The 13,811-nt window shown below is 34.2% G+C and overlaps 1 protein-coding gene across 3 annotated transcripts in view; it reads left to right on the top strand.

The window, feature by feature from the left end:
* The window catches only part of LOC126734471 (cyclin-dependent kinase-like 4), a 102,053-nt gene extending 88,727 nt beyond the window's left edge, over window positions 1-13,326 (top strand). For all 3 annotated transcript variants that reach the window (XM_050438118.1, XM_050438120.1, XM_050438119.1), the window contains 6 exons: window positions 3,559-3,748; window positions 11,034-11,319; window positions 11,371-11,478; window positions 11,631-11,860; window positions 11,914-12,060; window positions 12,828-13,326. In XM_050438118.1, coding sequence (XP_050294075.1) covers window positions 3,559-3,748; window positions 11,034-11,319; window positions 11,371-11,478; window positions 11,631-11,860; window positions 11,914-12,060; window positions 12,828-12,953 — 1,087 coding nt within the window. In that variant the 3' untranslated portion in view covers window positions 12,954-13,326. The remainder of the gene's footprint in view (window positions 1-3,558; window positions 3,749-11,033; window positions 11,320-11,370; window positions 11,479-11,630; window positions 11,861-11,913; window positions 12,061-12,827) is intronic.
* Window positions 13,327-13,811: the final 485 nt, after the last annotated feature.

Genomic DNA, 13,811 nt, shown 5'->3' with positions numbered 1-13,811 from the left:
TCCAAAAGCTACTAACATACCAAAGGCAAAACAAAATCAGAGAGCACAAAATATTGTCATAAATCGTTCTAACTTTGAAGAAGAGCTCCTGGAAATTATAAGGAGGACTTATGAAATGTCATAATTTTGCTTTTTATTAATCATTGTATCAGTAAGAATCTTCCGGAACATCGTTCTGGCGAATATATAAGGAGCCACGTCATCGCTGGGAAGTCAGTTAACAGTTCAGTGGAATGCAGTTAGGAATATTGGCGCGATATTTAAGTCTGACAAAAAAGTGATCGTGTTTAGTAGTGTAAGTGTGTAAATTAATCAATTGACTTTTTCATGCATCATACTAAAGACAAAATTTTTGATCCAGCATTTTCCAGAACATCTGTAAAATGCTTAGAATCAAGAAAATGAGAACTACTGCATTACAATTGCAGTCAGGCAGCATGATGGAACAAATGAATAGGACCATTAATCGGTATTTGGCCAAAATAGTTTGTAGCCACCAAATAAACTGGTTTAGGTTTTTTCATTTGTTCCTGCTGGCGTATCGATCGACCATCCATAAAAGCACGGGCGAGTCTCCGGCTCGAAGGAGATGGGAAGAGAACTTCTATGCGACCTTAACTTTGATTCTCCGCCAGGAACCGATGTTGCCAGGGAAGATTACGTCAGATGATATATAATCATTAATCATTTTTTTTCCCAGCGTTCGTTTATACTTCCAATATTTTTACTGCAGTAATTAAGAAATATTTATACAAATTGCACTTACCAAATTTGAAATACCTTGTAACTGACACATCTCTCAAAAATAAATCTGCTTTTTTGAACCAAAATATTTTTGGTTTATATACATCATCGGTCCCTGATCCACTTTTCTTAGATTTTAATACTAGCATCAGTTCTTTCTTGTACATTGTTCGTATGGTTTTAAGTTCAAATATCAGCCGTCGTTAAATTATCCATTTCCATTAATCTAGAAGATAATGCATTATCCCTAGCATCCCTATCTTTATAGGAATTTAATTTGACGTTCCACAAACAGCCGTGTTTCTGATATAAATCCAAAAAGGGAGGAAAATATTTTCTGACCACTTTCCAGCCATTTTTCAAAAAGGAAAACAAAAGCCCTACCAATAACTGACACACAAAATAAAGAACTATTTTCAACATAAACTATACCGGCGACTTGACCGACAAATAATTCAGACCAGTCGATTCATATTATTATTATTGTATATAATAATAATAATAATATATAATATATTATATTATTATTATTATATTTCATTCATAAAAATCGCATCATGACTCATATTTGAACGATAAATGTTCAAATAGGCCGAACTTTTGTGGAAGCGATTTTTGTCGTTGAACAAAATTTGAATTATCGGTTCACACGGGGATTTTTATTCGATTTTAATTGATCAACAAAAATCGTTCAACGTAAATCGACTCGTGAGAACCCGACACGACCGCGCTAGAGACACAAGCAGCGCTTCAACAGCCGATTTAGGCCAGCGACGACGTAAATCGGTTAGATGCACTGCAGCGCCATCGTACGGACAAGGATCTGGTAGTAATTTAATTTATTTATGTAGACAACAATTCAGTTAGTTCAAATTTCAATATGCTTGTAAACTGATGTATATTTGTCATGTAAGTCATTGTAAAAATTAGACCTCAAAACAATTGTCGTTGACATCTTATAGTCTATAGAATAGACATATGACGAAAACAAGACCTAATATTATCCGTCTGGAGAGTTATATGAATAGGCATAAAGCAGAAATAGTGTAAAGTCTCAAATTGGTCTTAAAATGACGTTCTTCCGACGACTTTGTATGACGTCTTCCTGACGTGCTTAAAGTGACGTCTTGGAGACGATAGTCTACGTCTCAATGACATCGACGACCAATGAAGACATAATTGAGATGTATTCAAGACCATTCTTCTACCTGGCGTAGGAGAATGGGACTCATTTATAATGAAGTGTGCATTTTTATTCAAGATGCCAGCGATCGAATGAAGGACGCATATGATGTCAATGCCAAATAACATAGGTACAGCAACAGTGACTTGGTTTGGCTTTATGGCCCTAAGAGGAAGAAGGGTTTGTCACCGAAACATCTTGGAAAACTATGGGCCATACAAGGTTCTGGAAGCCATCAATGCCGAGAGGTAAAGCTCGAGCACTTCAAACAACTGGTTCCTTATTATGGAAACCAAGACGGCAGTTATAATCAGTACCAGATTTGACATTCGATGAATTAATGGTTCATCATTCTAATCACCGGAAGAGTCGGTACGGAGTGATCTGTGCTGCACTAACGACCTGTTTACTACTCCAGCCGAGTATGCTTTGGCACATTGTGTGGCTAAGGATTTACAAATGTCTGGAGGAATAGCTGAGGTTTTCCGTAGAAAGTTCGGAAAAAATTCAAGAGCAAAAATGAAAGAGCTGCGTTGGTCTGACTCCAGAATCACGCAAGCCCTCAAGATAGCCGATGAAGAGAGTGATAAAAAGATTATCTACCTGGTTACCAAAGAGTCACAGGAGAGGGCAATCCATAAGGACGTTTCGGACGCCTTGTGTTCTCTAAAGGAGGAATTGCCGAGGATCTGAGAAGCCTAGCAACTCACATTCGGACTCGATAACCTTGACTTGAGGATGATTCGCGGCATATTAGAAATGTGTCTAGCGGCGTGCAAGTTCTGTTGTGATGTTATACTCCGCAACGTCAATGTCTGAAGAAAATCATTGATTGTTATTTCTATTGCTACAATCTCCAGAACAAATCCGTGTCGTTATGGAAGTTTGTAAATAAATCAGTTGACTATTTTCATGCATCGATTGTTTTAATTCACACGTGACGAATGGGTAAAAATCCTACAATAGATTGTACCCCGCCCCAAGTTTAAAACTTTTTTTGGTGTCAAAAATAATAGATATTGATACAAACTTTTTCGCCAATAGCCAGTAATATATTTGTCTGCATCGAGATTATAATGTCTCTTACATATTTCTTTATTTGTGCAAGTTTAAATTTAACTGCTGACTACCCGCGATATTGAGAAATCCCAATTTCTTTTCTTTCTTTAGAATGACAGTAATTTAAAATAAATTATTTCCTGCTTATTTTATGTGCTCGTGACATTCCATTTAATATTGATTTAGGTATAAAATAATCAACCTAGTTCTACAACTTATTACGTTTGTAATATATCGATCTACAAATTACCTACAAAACTAATATATTTTTTAATATTTATTTTTATAACCAAGTTCAAGGTTCAAAGCTGCCTTTAATGACGGTTTCGCCACGAAACATTAAAAATACATGCAACAAAACTGAAAAGGGGCAAATTGAACCTGTAACGATAAAATATGCCCGCACAAAAATCAATATTCGATCGGTGTTCCATTATCTTATAATTTCCATCATGACCTTTTATCCTTGCATGTCTAAAACACGTTTAAGCTCTTTTAAATATTCATTATTGTACATGGACAATGTGGCTTACTAATTTGGAAATTTATTTCTGTGACTTTTAATTTTTTAGGACGAGAACGTCTTCTAAGGTAATGGAGAGATATGAGAAAATTAGTAAAATAGGCGAGGGAAGCTATGGGGTGGTGTATAAATGTAAGAATAGGGATACTGGCGAAATTGTCGCCATAAAAAAATTTACCGAGAGCGAAGAGGATCCACTGATACGAAAAATCGCTTTGCGTGAGATTAGACTTTTAAAGGTAAAAATAAAAATTAGCGGCCACTTGGTTTAAAGTTAATATATGGCTCTTGTTCTTAAAATAATGCATACAAATTTGGTCCAATTAAATTTTACAGATACGCATTTACTAATCATTTTTTTGATTAATACCATGATTTTTTACATGAACTAAAAACAGCAACATATTTACATGATTTTCAAGGACAAGTTGGGATCTAAAGAACCACCCAAAAATTTTACTTGAGAGTTTGAAAAATCTCATGAAGCCTTAGTGAAAGAATTAAATTATTTTTCTTAGCTCTGTTCAGATTTAGTTTGTTAGCGTTCACTTAAAACATTCATGCATTCGGTTTTCTTTTTGTAAAACTTTTTAATTTTTTTCATTAACTAAAAAAAAACTGGGGTCGTCAGCATATGTAGTTATGATATGTAAAGGGAATATCGTTTATATATACTTGGTAAAAACTTAAAATGACCATATCTTAAGAACGAAAAACTGAATAAAAAAACGCTGAAAACAGTTTCTATAAAACGAAGGGAACAAACATGTTATGTCATGTTATTATTAAGTTAAATGTTCAAAATGATTTCGGATATTTTGAAGACAATAATAAAGCCTACTTTCAAATTTTTCACATACATTTACAAATATTCCTCTGGATATAACACGGCTTTTCTGAACTATTCTACGTTGCAGTTGCTCTATAATGACTCAGGTTACGTTTTAAAAACCACAGATTTTAGGTGACCCCATAAAAAGAAGTCAAGAGGTGTTAGGTCTGGCGATCTAGGTCGTCATGCAATAGGACCTCTTCTTTCAATCCACTGGTTACCATAATGATAATCCAACCATTGCCTAACGGGTACTATATAATGAGAAAGTGCTCTATACTGTTGGACTTGTAGTAAGCGTTCTTCTAGATAAATGTCCGTGTATGTCACTCTGATTTTCTAATTGCCGCACAATCTTGTGGTTCGATAGATCTCTGTTGCATTTCAGCTTACATGTCGCGATTTAAATTGGGGTCGATAATTCCAGCTCCCAATATACCAGTTCAAACATTAATTTTCTGATTTATTGACACTTTTCCTCACGTCAGTGATAATATTCATTTTACTGGTGCCCGTTTGGTTTTACCTGAACCGAAAATTTGGTAATTTTGCAATTACATTTAATTAAATAATTCAAGATTCGCTTATTAAAATTTTTTTAAACTTTGCACGAGGGTTTGCCAGATTGGTCTCTTCAAAAAGTTTTCTTACATTTTTTTTTAAATGTACAGGGAAGCCAATAATTGACCCCCTTAAAATTTACATGCAATTTCCTATGTTCCGCTCGGCGACACACCACCCGATATAAAGTTTTTGCAAAATATATTGTTATGTATACGGTGTTATAAAAAGAATAAAAAAAGCAAAATAAACATTTCTTAAACAGAACACACTATATCATATTATTAACATTTGGTTCAGCCGTTTTTTAAATATTTTAGTTTAAAGTTCATGATCTGGTTGCCTGGCTTTCATTATAAACGAGTATAATATGCCCAAGTCTGCATATTATTGCAGTTGTTTTGTAGCTAAAAAACTGAAAAATATACAAAATTACATTGACAGAAAGAGCAATAATATGAAATCAATTTTTGTCATTATAATCTCAATTTTTTTATTGTGAGTATATTGTGATAATACTCGTATAAAAATGCGTTATACAGATGAAGAGAAATGCGAAATATTACGTTTATATTATCAAGATCGTTGAAGAGGGAATATGGACGATTGTATCCAAACAGTAAAAAAATTATTGTATTAGTAAAGCTATTGATCTCATTTTTTACGAGGGATCTTTAACTGGTAAGAGATATATGGAAGTTTTAAATGCAGAAATAGAACTTTTCTTAGAGGAGTTTCCAATCCATCAATATACCCAAATAATACGGCACCAAGATAGAGCTCCACCACATAATGTGATTTCTGTTATAATTTTTTTAAATAATAGAAGTTGGTTGAATATGTGGTATACTTATTAATATATATTATTATGAAAATATAAATACGTTAATTATTCTCCTAGTTTTTGTACAATTTTATTAGTATTCTGTAGTTAAAGTTGATTCGTAGGGTTTCTTTAGGGTTCTACTTACGTTTGGTTTATTATTTTTATCTATAGTGTTTAGTTTTTAAGTAGTTCATCTTGTTTGAGAGCCCCAATTTAGGTTATTTAGTTTATATTATTATAAATCCCTGTAGTTTTAATTTTCTAGAATTTATATACTTCCTTGCTTTAACAGTCAGTATTCTCCTAAAATTATCTCTTTGGGCAAAAACAATGAAAATAATTCTAAATATTTCGAAACTGTGCCATCGGGTTTTAATAAGGACGCGCTTCGTGACAATTCATTTAGTTTTAATTGTTTAGTCAGTTTTTACCTTGGAAACAATTAAACGACAGTCAAGGCGAGTTAGGTTAGTGTTTTTGACGTTGGCAATAAAAGTGTGTTCCCGAATTTCGTTACAATTGGTATCAGAAGTGGGATATTTGGAAGCTCATTTTAGTGGATGCCTTTAACAGGAAGTCAGGCCAAGATGGAGACCGAGAAATTGATGGAGCTGCTATTAAGGAAGTTTGACGAGCAAAAAGTAGAACAAGAAGAACGAGACCGTAAACAAGAAGAACGAGACCGCAAACAAGAAGAACGAAACCGCAAACAGAGGGAAGAACAAGAAGAACGAGACAAGAAACAGGAAGATTTACTAACTAAAGACAATTAAATCTGAGCTGAAGAAGGAAAATGAAGACCTGATAAGGACCATGAAAGATGACCTAAAGAAAGAAAATGAAGACCTGATTCGAACCATGAAAGATAAATTACTTAATTTAAAAGATAATCTTAAAAAGGAGCAGGAGGAACGAGACAGAAAACAAGAGGAACAAGTTTTACAACTTAAAGAAGATCTGGAGAAGAATCAGAAAAAAATTAATGACTAACTTTGAAGCAACGGTAGAAGAAGAATTGGGGCAAGTACAAAAAAAGATCGAAGAACTACAGATGAAAGTAAAACGGACTCCTCTTTATCCCGATGCAAACAATGATGGAAGTAAAGCAACCAAAATTCGACGGCAAAGAAGCATGGAGTACCTATTTGAATCAATTTGGGGCCGCTGCTAGGGGAGCCTTAATTTATCTTAAGCTAAGCCTTAGAGGAGAAGCTACAGAAATATTAAGAATGGTGCCATCTGAGGATCAGCTCAATTTTGACGTACTGGTGCGTACCTTAGAGATGAGATACGGTGAAGCCCATCTACAACAAGTGTACCAGGCTCAATTGATATCTGGAAGACAACAACCCGAGGAAGGACTCCAACAGTTTGAGGCCGATGTTGCTCGATTAGTAAATCTGGCTTACCCTTCAGCCGCAACAGAGTACCGAGAACAAATTTCTATAAAATGTTTTATTGACGGAGTTCGAGATCCAGATACTAACCACGCTCTAAGGATGGCTTATCATAAAAGTATATCAGAAGCTTTGGCCCATGGACTAGAGTATGAAACAGCTTTTCAAGCAACTAGAAGGCAGACACGAATAAGACAAATCAGAACTTCGGAAAGTGATCTCGAAGACCGCCTAAAGAAGATTGAATCATTATTAGCGAGAAAACCTAAAAGACCATTGCAATGCTGGAATTGCAATGACGAGGGGCACCTTAAACGTCAATGCCCCAAGCCTTTAAGAGATCCAAGGAATCAGGAAAACTTCAACTTTAAGCTGGCTGGGTGCTACCAAGCCCCACGTATAAGACTAAACCGGCTGCCACATCCTGGAGAGAGCTTGATAGTACCGGGAAAAATATGCGGCCGTGAATGTGAGATGGTAGTGGATACAGGATCAAGTCATACTATCGTGAAGCCGAACATCGTAGCACACTGTAGGCTTTCGGCACCACCCAATTTAATTCTGGAGTCTGCAAATGGAAAAAGGATCCCGATTCTTGGATTCCATGAAGCTACAGTCACCATTGGCTTAACAACATTCCAACAGCCAGTACTAGTAGCAGAAATCATGGATGATGTCATATTAGGATTAGATGTTATTAATGCTCAGCAGTTTAAAATGGATGTATATAACCGGATATTGACGACGAAAAATGAAGAGATTTTTATGCACCACCTATATGGAGATAAAGTAAATACCAGAGTCGTTAAGTTATTCAAGGATGTTACTATACCAGGAAATTCAGAGGTGGGTGGTTGATGCTACAACTGGAGGAAAAAAGGGAGAAACTGTTTTGATTGAGCCCATGGAAAACTGCAAACTATATGGTCAAGGAATTTTTCCAGCCAAGACGTTATCTACGCAGAAGAAATCTACTGTTTTAGTTCGAATAGTAAATTTAAAAGGATATGATCAACACCTGAAACAAGGAGAGAACATTGGCGTATGCTCTGAAGTAGTGGCAGTCACGAAAAATGCTGATAGAAGTCGTTATTCAAACAGACCTTTTCCTGTATGTTTACAAAACCTATTTGACGAATCTTCTGCCAATTTAACCATGAACCAGTGTAGTAAATTGCGACGTCTTCTTGAAGAAAATCAAGATGTGTGTTCCTTACACGATAATGACCTGGGAAGAACTGATTTGGTGCAGCATCGAATTAACACTGGAGACAATGCTCCGATTAAACAAGCACCTCGAAGAATTCCGATAGCTAAACAAGAAGTTTCCTCAATGCTTCAAGAAATGAGGACACAAGGAGTGATAGAATCTTCTCTGCATGCAAGTAATGTTGGAATTGGGACCGTTCTATCACAAAAATATGAAGATGGCGAGCAAGTGATAGCTTATTTTAGTAAAACGTTATCAAAACCAGAAAGAAACTATTGTGTCACCAGACGAGAGCTATTGGCAGCAGTAAAAGCTATTGAACATTTCCATAAATATTTGTATGGTCAACGATTTATCCTTAGAACTGACCATGCTTCGTTGAAATGGCTGTTTCAGTTTAAAAACCCCAAAGGACAAATAGCAAGGTGGCTTCAACGATTACAAGAGTATGACTTTACAATAGAACATAGGAAAGGCGAATATCACCAAAATGTCAATGCTTTATCGAGAAGACCCTGTATTGAAACATGTCAACATTGTTTTAAAAAGGAATCAAAACAGCATCCAGAGATATTTACTTGTAATTGTATTGGCCTTCACAGTTCTAAAGAGTAGGATGTAGCTAGTTTAATCCAAGATCAGTGTGAATACCCAGTATTTGGTCTTATTTACGAACTGAAATCTCGAGAAATTTCAAAACCAGAATGGAAAGACATTTCTGACAAATCTCCAGAACTAAAAGCTTATTGATCTCAATGGAATTCATTGGTTATAAAAGGTGGATTGGTAAAAAGAGTCTGGGAGAGCGTAGATGGAAAAGAAAAGACATATCTGACAGTCCTTCCTCGAAAACGTATTTCGGAAGTTCTTGAAGCTGTTCATGGCGGTGTCGGCGGAGGACATTTTGGAGTTAGTAAGACCTTGACCAAAAGTGAGAGAACGGTTTTACTGGCTGAACAGTCATCAAGATGTTGAACGCTGGTGCCGACAGTGTGAGCAGTGTTCGTCAAGCAAGGGCCCAAGAACCCGGACAAGAGGAAAGATGATGCAGTATCTTGTTGGTGCACCCTTTGAACGAATTGCCATAGACGTAGCAGGACCCTTTCCTACTAGTAGCTCCGGAAACCGATATGCTCTTGTTGCTATGGATTACTTTAGTAAGTGGCCCGAGGTTTATCCGATTCCAAACCAAGAAGCAACGACAGTAGCTGAAGTGCTGTTCCAGAACTGGATTTGTCGATTTTGTGTACCCAGAGAGATACATTCAGACCAAGGGGACACATAGGTTAGTGTTTTTGACGTTGACAATAAAAGTGTGTTTCCGAATTTCATTACAATATGTATATATTATTATTTATAATATACATATGCAATGAAAGTAATAGGTATAAAATATAAGTAGGTAGGCGAGAAACCATAAACTAACCACCAAATAGTCCAGAACTTACACCTTTGGATTCATTTTTGTGGAGGGTTTTTAAAGGACAAATTGTATTTATAAAAAAGTACAAATATCGAAGAACTCAAGACTATTATTTTAAATTTTATAAACCAGCTTAACTAGGAAGATTCAAACTATATTCGCAATACCATCTATAAGTTAGACAGGGACTTTCAGAGTCGTATTAATCAAAATGGTGGGCAAATAGTGCAATTATCAAGTTTAACTGTTATCGTATATTAAGAATTCATATGTTATAAAGAAAATTATTTGTATTGTAATTATTGCATTAATTTATATATATTCTGATATTAAAATTTATACTTTTTAAAGTAATGATTTTGAAAAACTATATTTTAACCAGTTTCTAATGTTAAAACACATCAATGGCTGCCAGTCTCGCGTAAAAATAAAAAGACCTATTATTTAAAAAAATAAACTATATGGTGTCCCATTTAAGAAATGTCTCTTTTGTCTTTTTTACTCTTTTTACAACACTCTGTATACTTAACACTATATTTCGCAAAAACTACATACCAAACCCTGCAATGTTTACATTTATAATTTTTTTATACAGGTTGGCCCACAAAAGTTAAAGGGGGTGGGAAAACATAAGGAATGACCCTGTACACTATTGTTAATGAGAAGTGCTAATCTTCGTTTAACCTGAACCTGAAAATTAACTGTTCTTTAAATAATAATACTAGTAATCAAGTATTACTTAAGTAATATTTACAAGTAGTCAATCATTTGAATTATTCTAATGAATTATTTTAATCATTGAACATTTATTTAAATAATAAAAAATTTTAAAAATGTATTTTTATTTAATGTTTTCCTTGATAAATCGAATTTTCTGAAATATGGCTTTCTATGGTATCATGGGAAAGCATTTTTCAATAGCTTCAAGGAAATGTATCACTAGACTTCCCTTCCTTTTTAAATTTTTAGGCGCCTATCTCACCCTGTCCAAGATAAAGGTGAGATAATATTTTATTCCCCCTTCGTTTTATAGAAAAATGTCTTCAGCTATTTTTTATTCTGTTTTTCGTTCCTAATGCATGCCCATTTCAAGTTTTTAATTTGTCACCCTGTATATGAGAAAGAGCAAGGACCCCATTACACCTGAGGAACTCATACAACCTTGTAGTAACCTGCCGTCTCCCATTAAATAACTGCAAACCAATTATTGCGATCATCGAGCAGTTTTCAGATTTTGGGGTAAAAAAATATTTCTTACACAAATTTTCTTTTCAGAATTTGAAACATCCAAATCTAGTAAATCTCTTAGAAGTGTTTAGGCGTAAGCGCAGATTACATTTAGTGCTAGAATACTGCGAAAAAACAGTATTAAATGAACTGGAAAAGTACCCTAGAGGCGTTCCAGAATTGGTAACTAAACAAATAGTCTGGCAAACTATTCAGGGCGTATCGTATTGTCATCAACATGGTTGTATTCATAGAGATATTAAGCCAGAGAATATTTTACTTACATCTAATGGCGTGGTGAAACTATGCGATTTTGGCTTCGCTCGAATGTTAAGTAAGTGACCGCTCATTAAATTATACGGTAACGTAAATAATATATTTTTAGATCCAGGGGAGAATTATACAGATTATGTGGCAACTAGATGGTATAGATCACCGGAACTTCTTGTTGGCGATACTCAGTATGGGACGCCGGTAGATATTTGGGCAATAGGTATTTTTAAAATTATCTGTAGGCCTAAGCATAATTAAACCAAGAACCACCTATTGTGTATTATGTTTCCAATAAACATTTGTATTTATTTAATGGACACCGCGTGTCGCAATAGCGTCACCTGTTCTAAAATGGAAATTAAAATATTTTAGGTTGTGTCATGGCGGAGCTTATAAAAGGAGAAGCCCTTTGGCCAGGAAAATCTGACGTAGACCAACTTTATTTAATCAGGTGTACTGTGGGCGATTTATTGCCAAGGCACATGCAGGCCTTTAAAAGTAATGATTTTTTTCAAGGGGTTATTTTGCCGCAACCCCAGCAGCTGATTCCACTGGAAGTGAAGTTGCCCATGTGTAATGGACTTGTGATAGATTTCTTAAAGGTATTCATATGATGATCCTATAGATTAAAGACTTAAAGGTTTTGAACTTTCAGAAATGCCTGGACAAGGATCCCTCTAAAAGATGGACGTGTACCGAGTTGATGAACCACGAGTATTTTGAAAAATTTAGTTTTAAAATTGACGAAATAGAAAGTAACGCTAGTAACGCCAAAGAGGAAAAAATTAGAAATCGGTCAAGGGTAAGTTTTTTAATAAATTGGAAGGAAATACATAAAGAAATACTTGCGCTTGTACAAATACTGCGATTGAAAATCACTTAATTACTTAAGAGTGATTTTAATGAAGTAATTTAAATCCCATATCGGTAGAAGGAACCATAATTTTGATTTAGCTCTACCCAATTTAATAAACTTGTTTTTTTTTATGAGAAGACGGCTTGGTAATTTAAATAATCGCTGTTTCACATTGATTTCCATGATCCTAGAGAACGTTATTCGAAAAACATTCTTTTTTCAATTCTTATCCGAAAATATAAGTCCTGCCTATAATTGGCTCTTAAGATCTCAAATATCTTGAGACAGAATGGCCCAAAATCAAGAAAACGCGGTATCTTTGTCTTGTAACAATTGCTTTTGAAACCTCTAAGGAATCGACAATTATTGGAGTTAGATGAGTCGTTGATTTGACATTGAGAGGTGATGATAATTTGACGTAGTCCATACATTTCATTTATTTGTTTGATACATCCAACTAACTTGAAAACAAAAAATGGGGTACGAAGTTTATTAAGCTAAAGAGGAACAAAGGAACTAAGTAGTTGAACACTTCCAAAATCAAGGATGTTGGCTGATTTTTAGCGTCTTGAGGCGGTTGCATAGGAATTTATATAAAAAAGCTTATAAAAAATCAAAGATACATGCACATATATCTTAACTCCTCAAAAACTAAAGCTTCTATAATATTTCTTGTAAATGAAATATGAAATGAGTATAATTTTTTTTTACAGAATTCTAATAATGGATGCCCCATGTCATTACCACAACTACCCTTAAGTAATAAATCAATAAGCCCCAGCAGACTTCAAGACAATAATCAATCAAAGTCAAAAATTGAGCATTTACCAACCATTTGACAAAAATTAAACTTTTTTAAATAGAAAGTATCTCTAGTACTTAGGCGGGATATGATTTTGACATATTAAGGTCTTTAGACAGATTTGGAAGGTCATGAATGAATACGTACTCATAAAATCTGTAAATCATCTTCTGTTTTATTCTAAATGCATTAGATGATAAGAAAAAAAACAATCATTACAAAATGTGTGTTGTATTAAGACATGAAATATTTTAATGATGCAATTTAGAAACAAAAATTAAAGTAAGTTAAGTGTGTATATATTATTATACTTTTTAAAATAGGATAATAGTTACCAATATCGCAGTGTTCAATAAATTTATATTTTTGTAATTAAGTAAACTATTGGAATGTTTTGATAGCCACTTTTGATGCACTCATTTATATTTAAATTATTTTTCTTTATAGCAGTTTATTTTAGCTAGTTAAGTATTAATTATTAAATTACTACTGTGAACCACTGAATATTATAGTGTTTTTAAATAACTAATAAAAATTAAACTTACCTTATTCTTGATAATGCATTTTTATTTGCTATATAAATAGCCCAGGTACTAAAACTAAACCAGTATCAAATATTGTAATATGTAATTTAATAAAATCTTCTTCACACAAATATAAATATATACATTGTCTATTTAGCAAAAAAACTACTATATGGTTTCACTATTGCCAGTCAGCCAATTCAGCCTACTACTTTTCCGTGCTCTCTGGCGCCTGCGAAGGTCCAACAATTTTAGATTTTAGCTTCTCATACATCTAAAAGATTATTCTATTTTAGTATTGGTTTATAACTTTACAGGCAAAATACTTCAATTAGAAATTTAAAAAAGTGATTTCTTAACACGTAAAGTGC

The sequence above is a fragment of the Anthonomus grandis genome, chromosome 3, assembly GCF_022605725.1.
Source record: "Anthonomus grandis grandis chromosome 3, icAntGran1.3, whole genome shotgun sequence".
Lineage (NCBI taxonomy): Eukaryota > Metazoa > Arthropoda > Insecta > Coleoptera > Curculionidae > Anthonomus > Anthonomus grandis.
The sequence above is the reverse complement of the archived record's forward strand: the minus strand, read 5'-3'. Positions and strand labels throughout refer to the sequence as shown.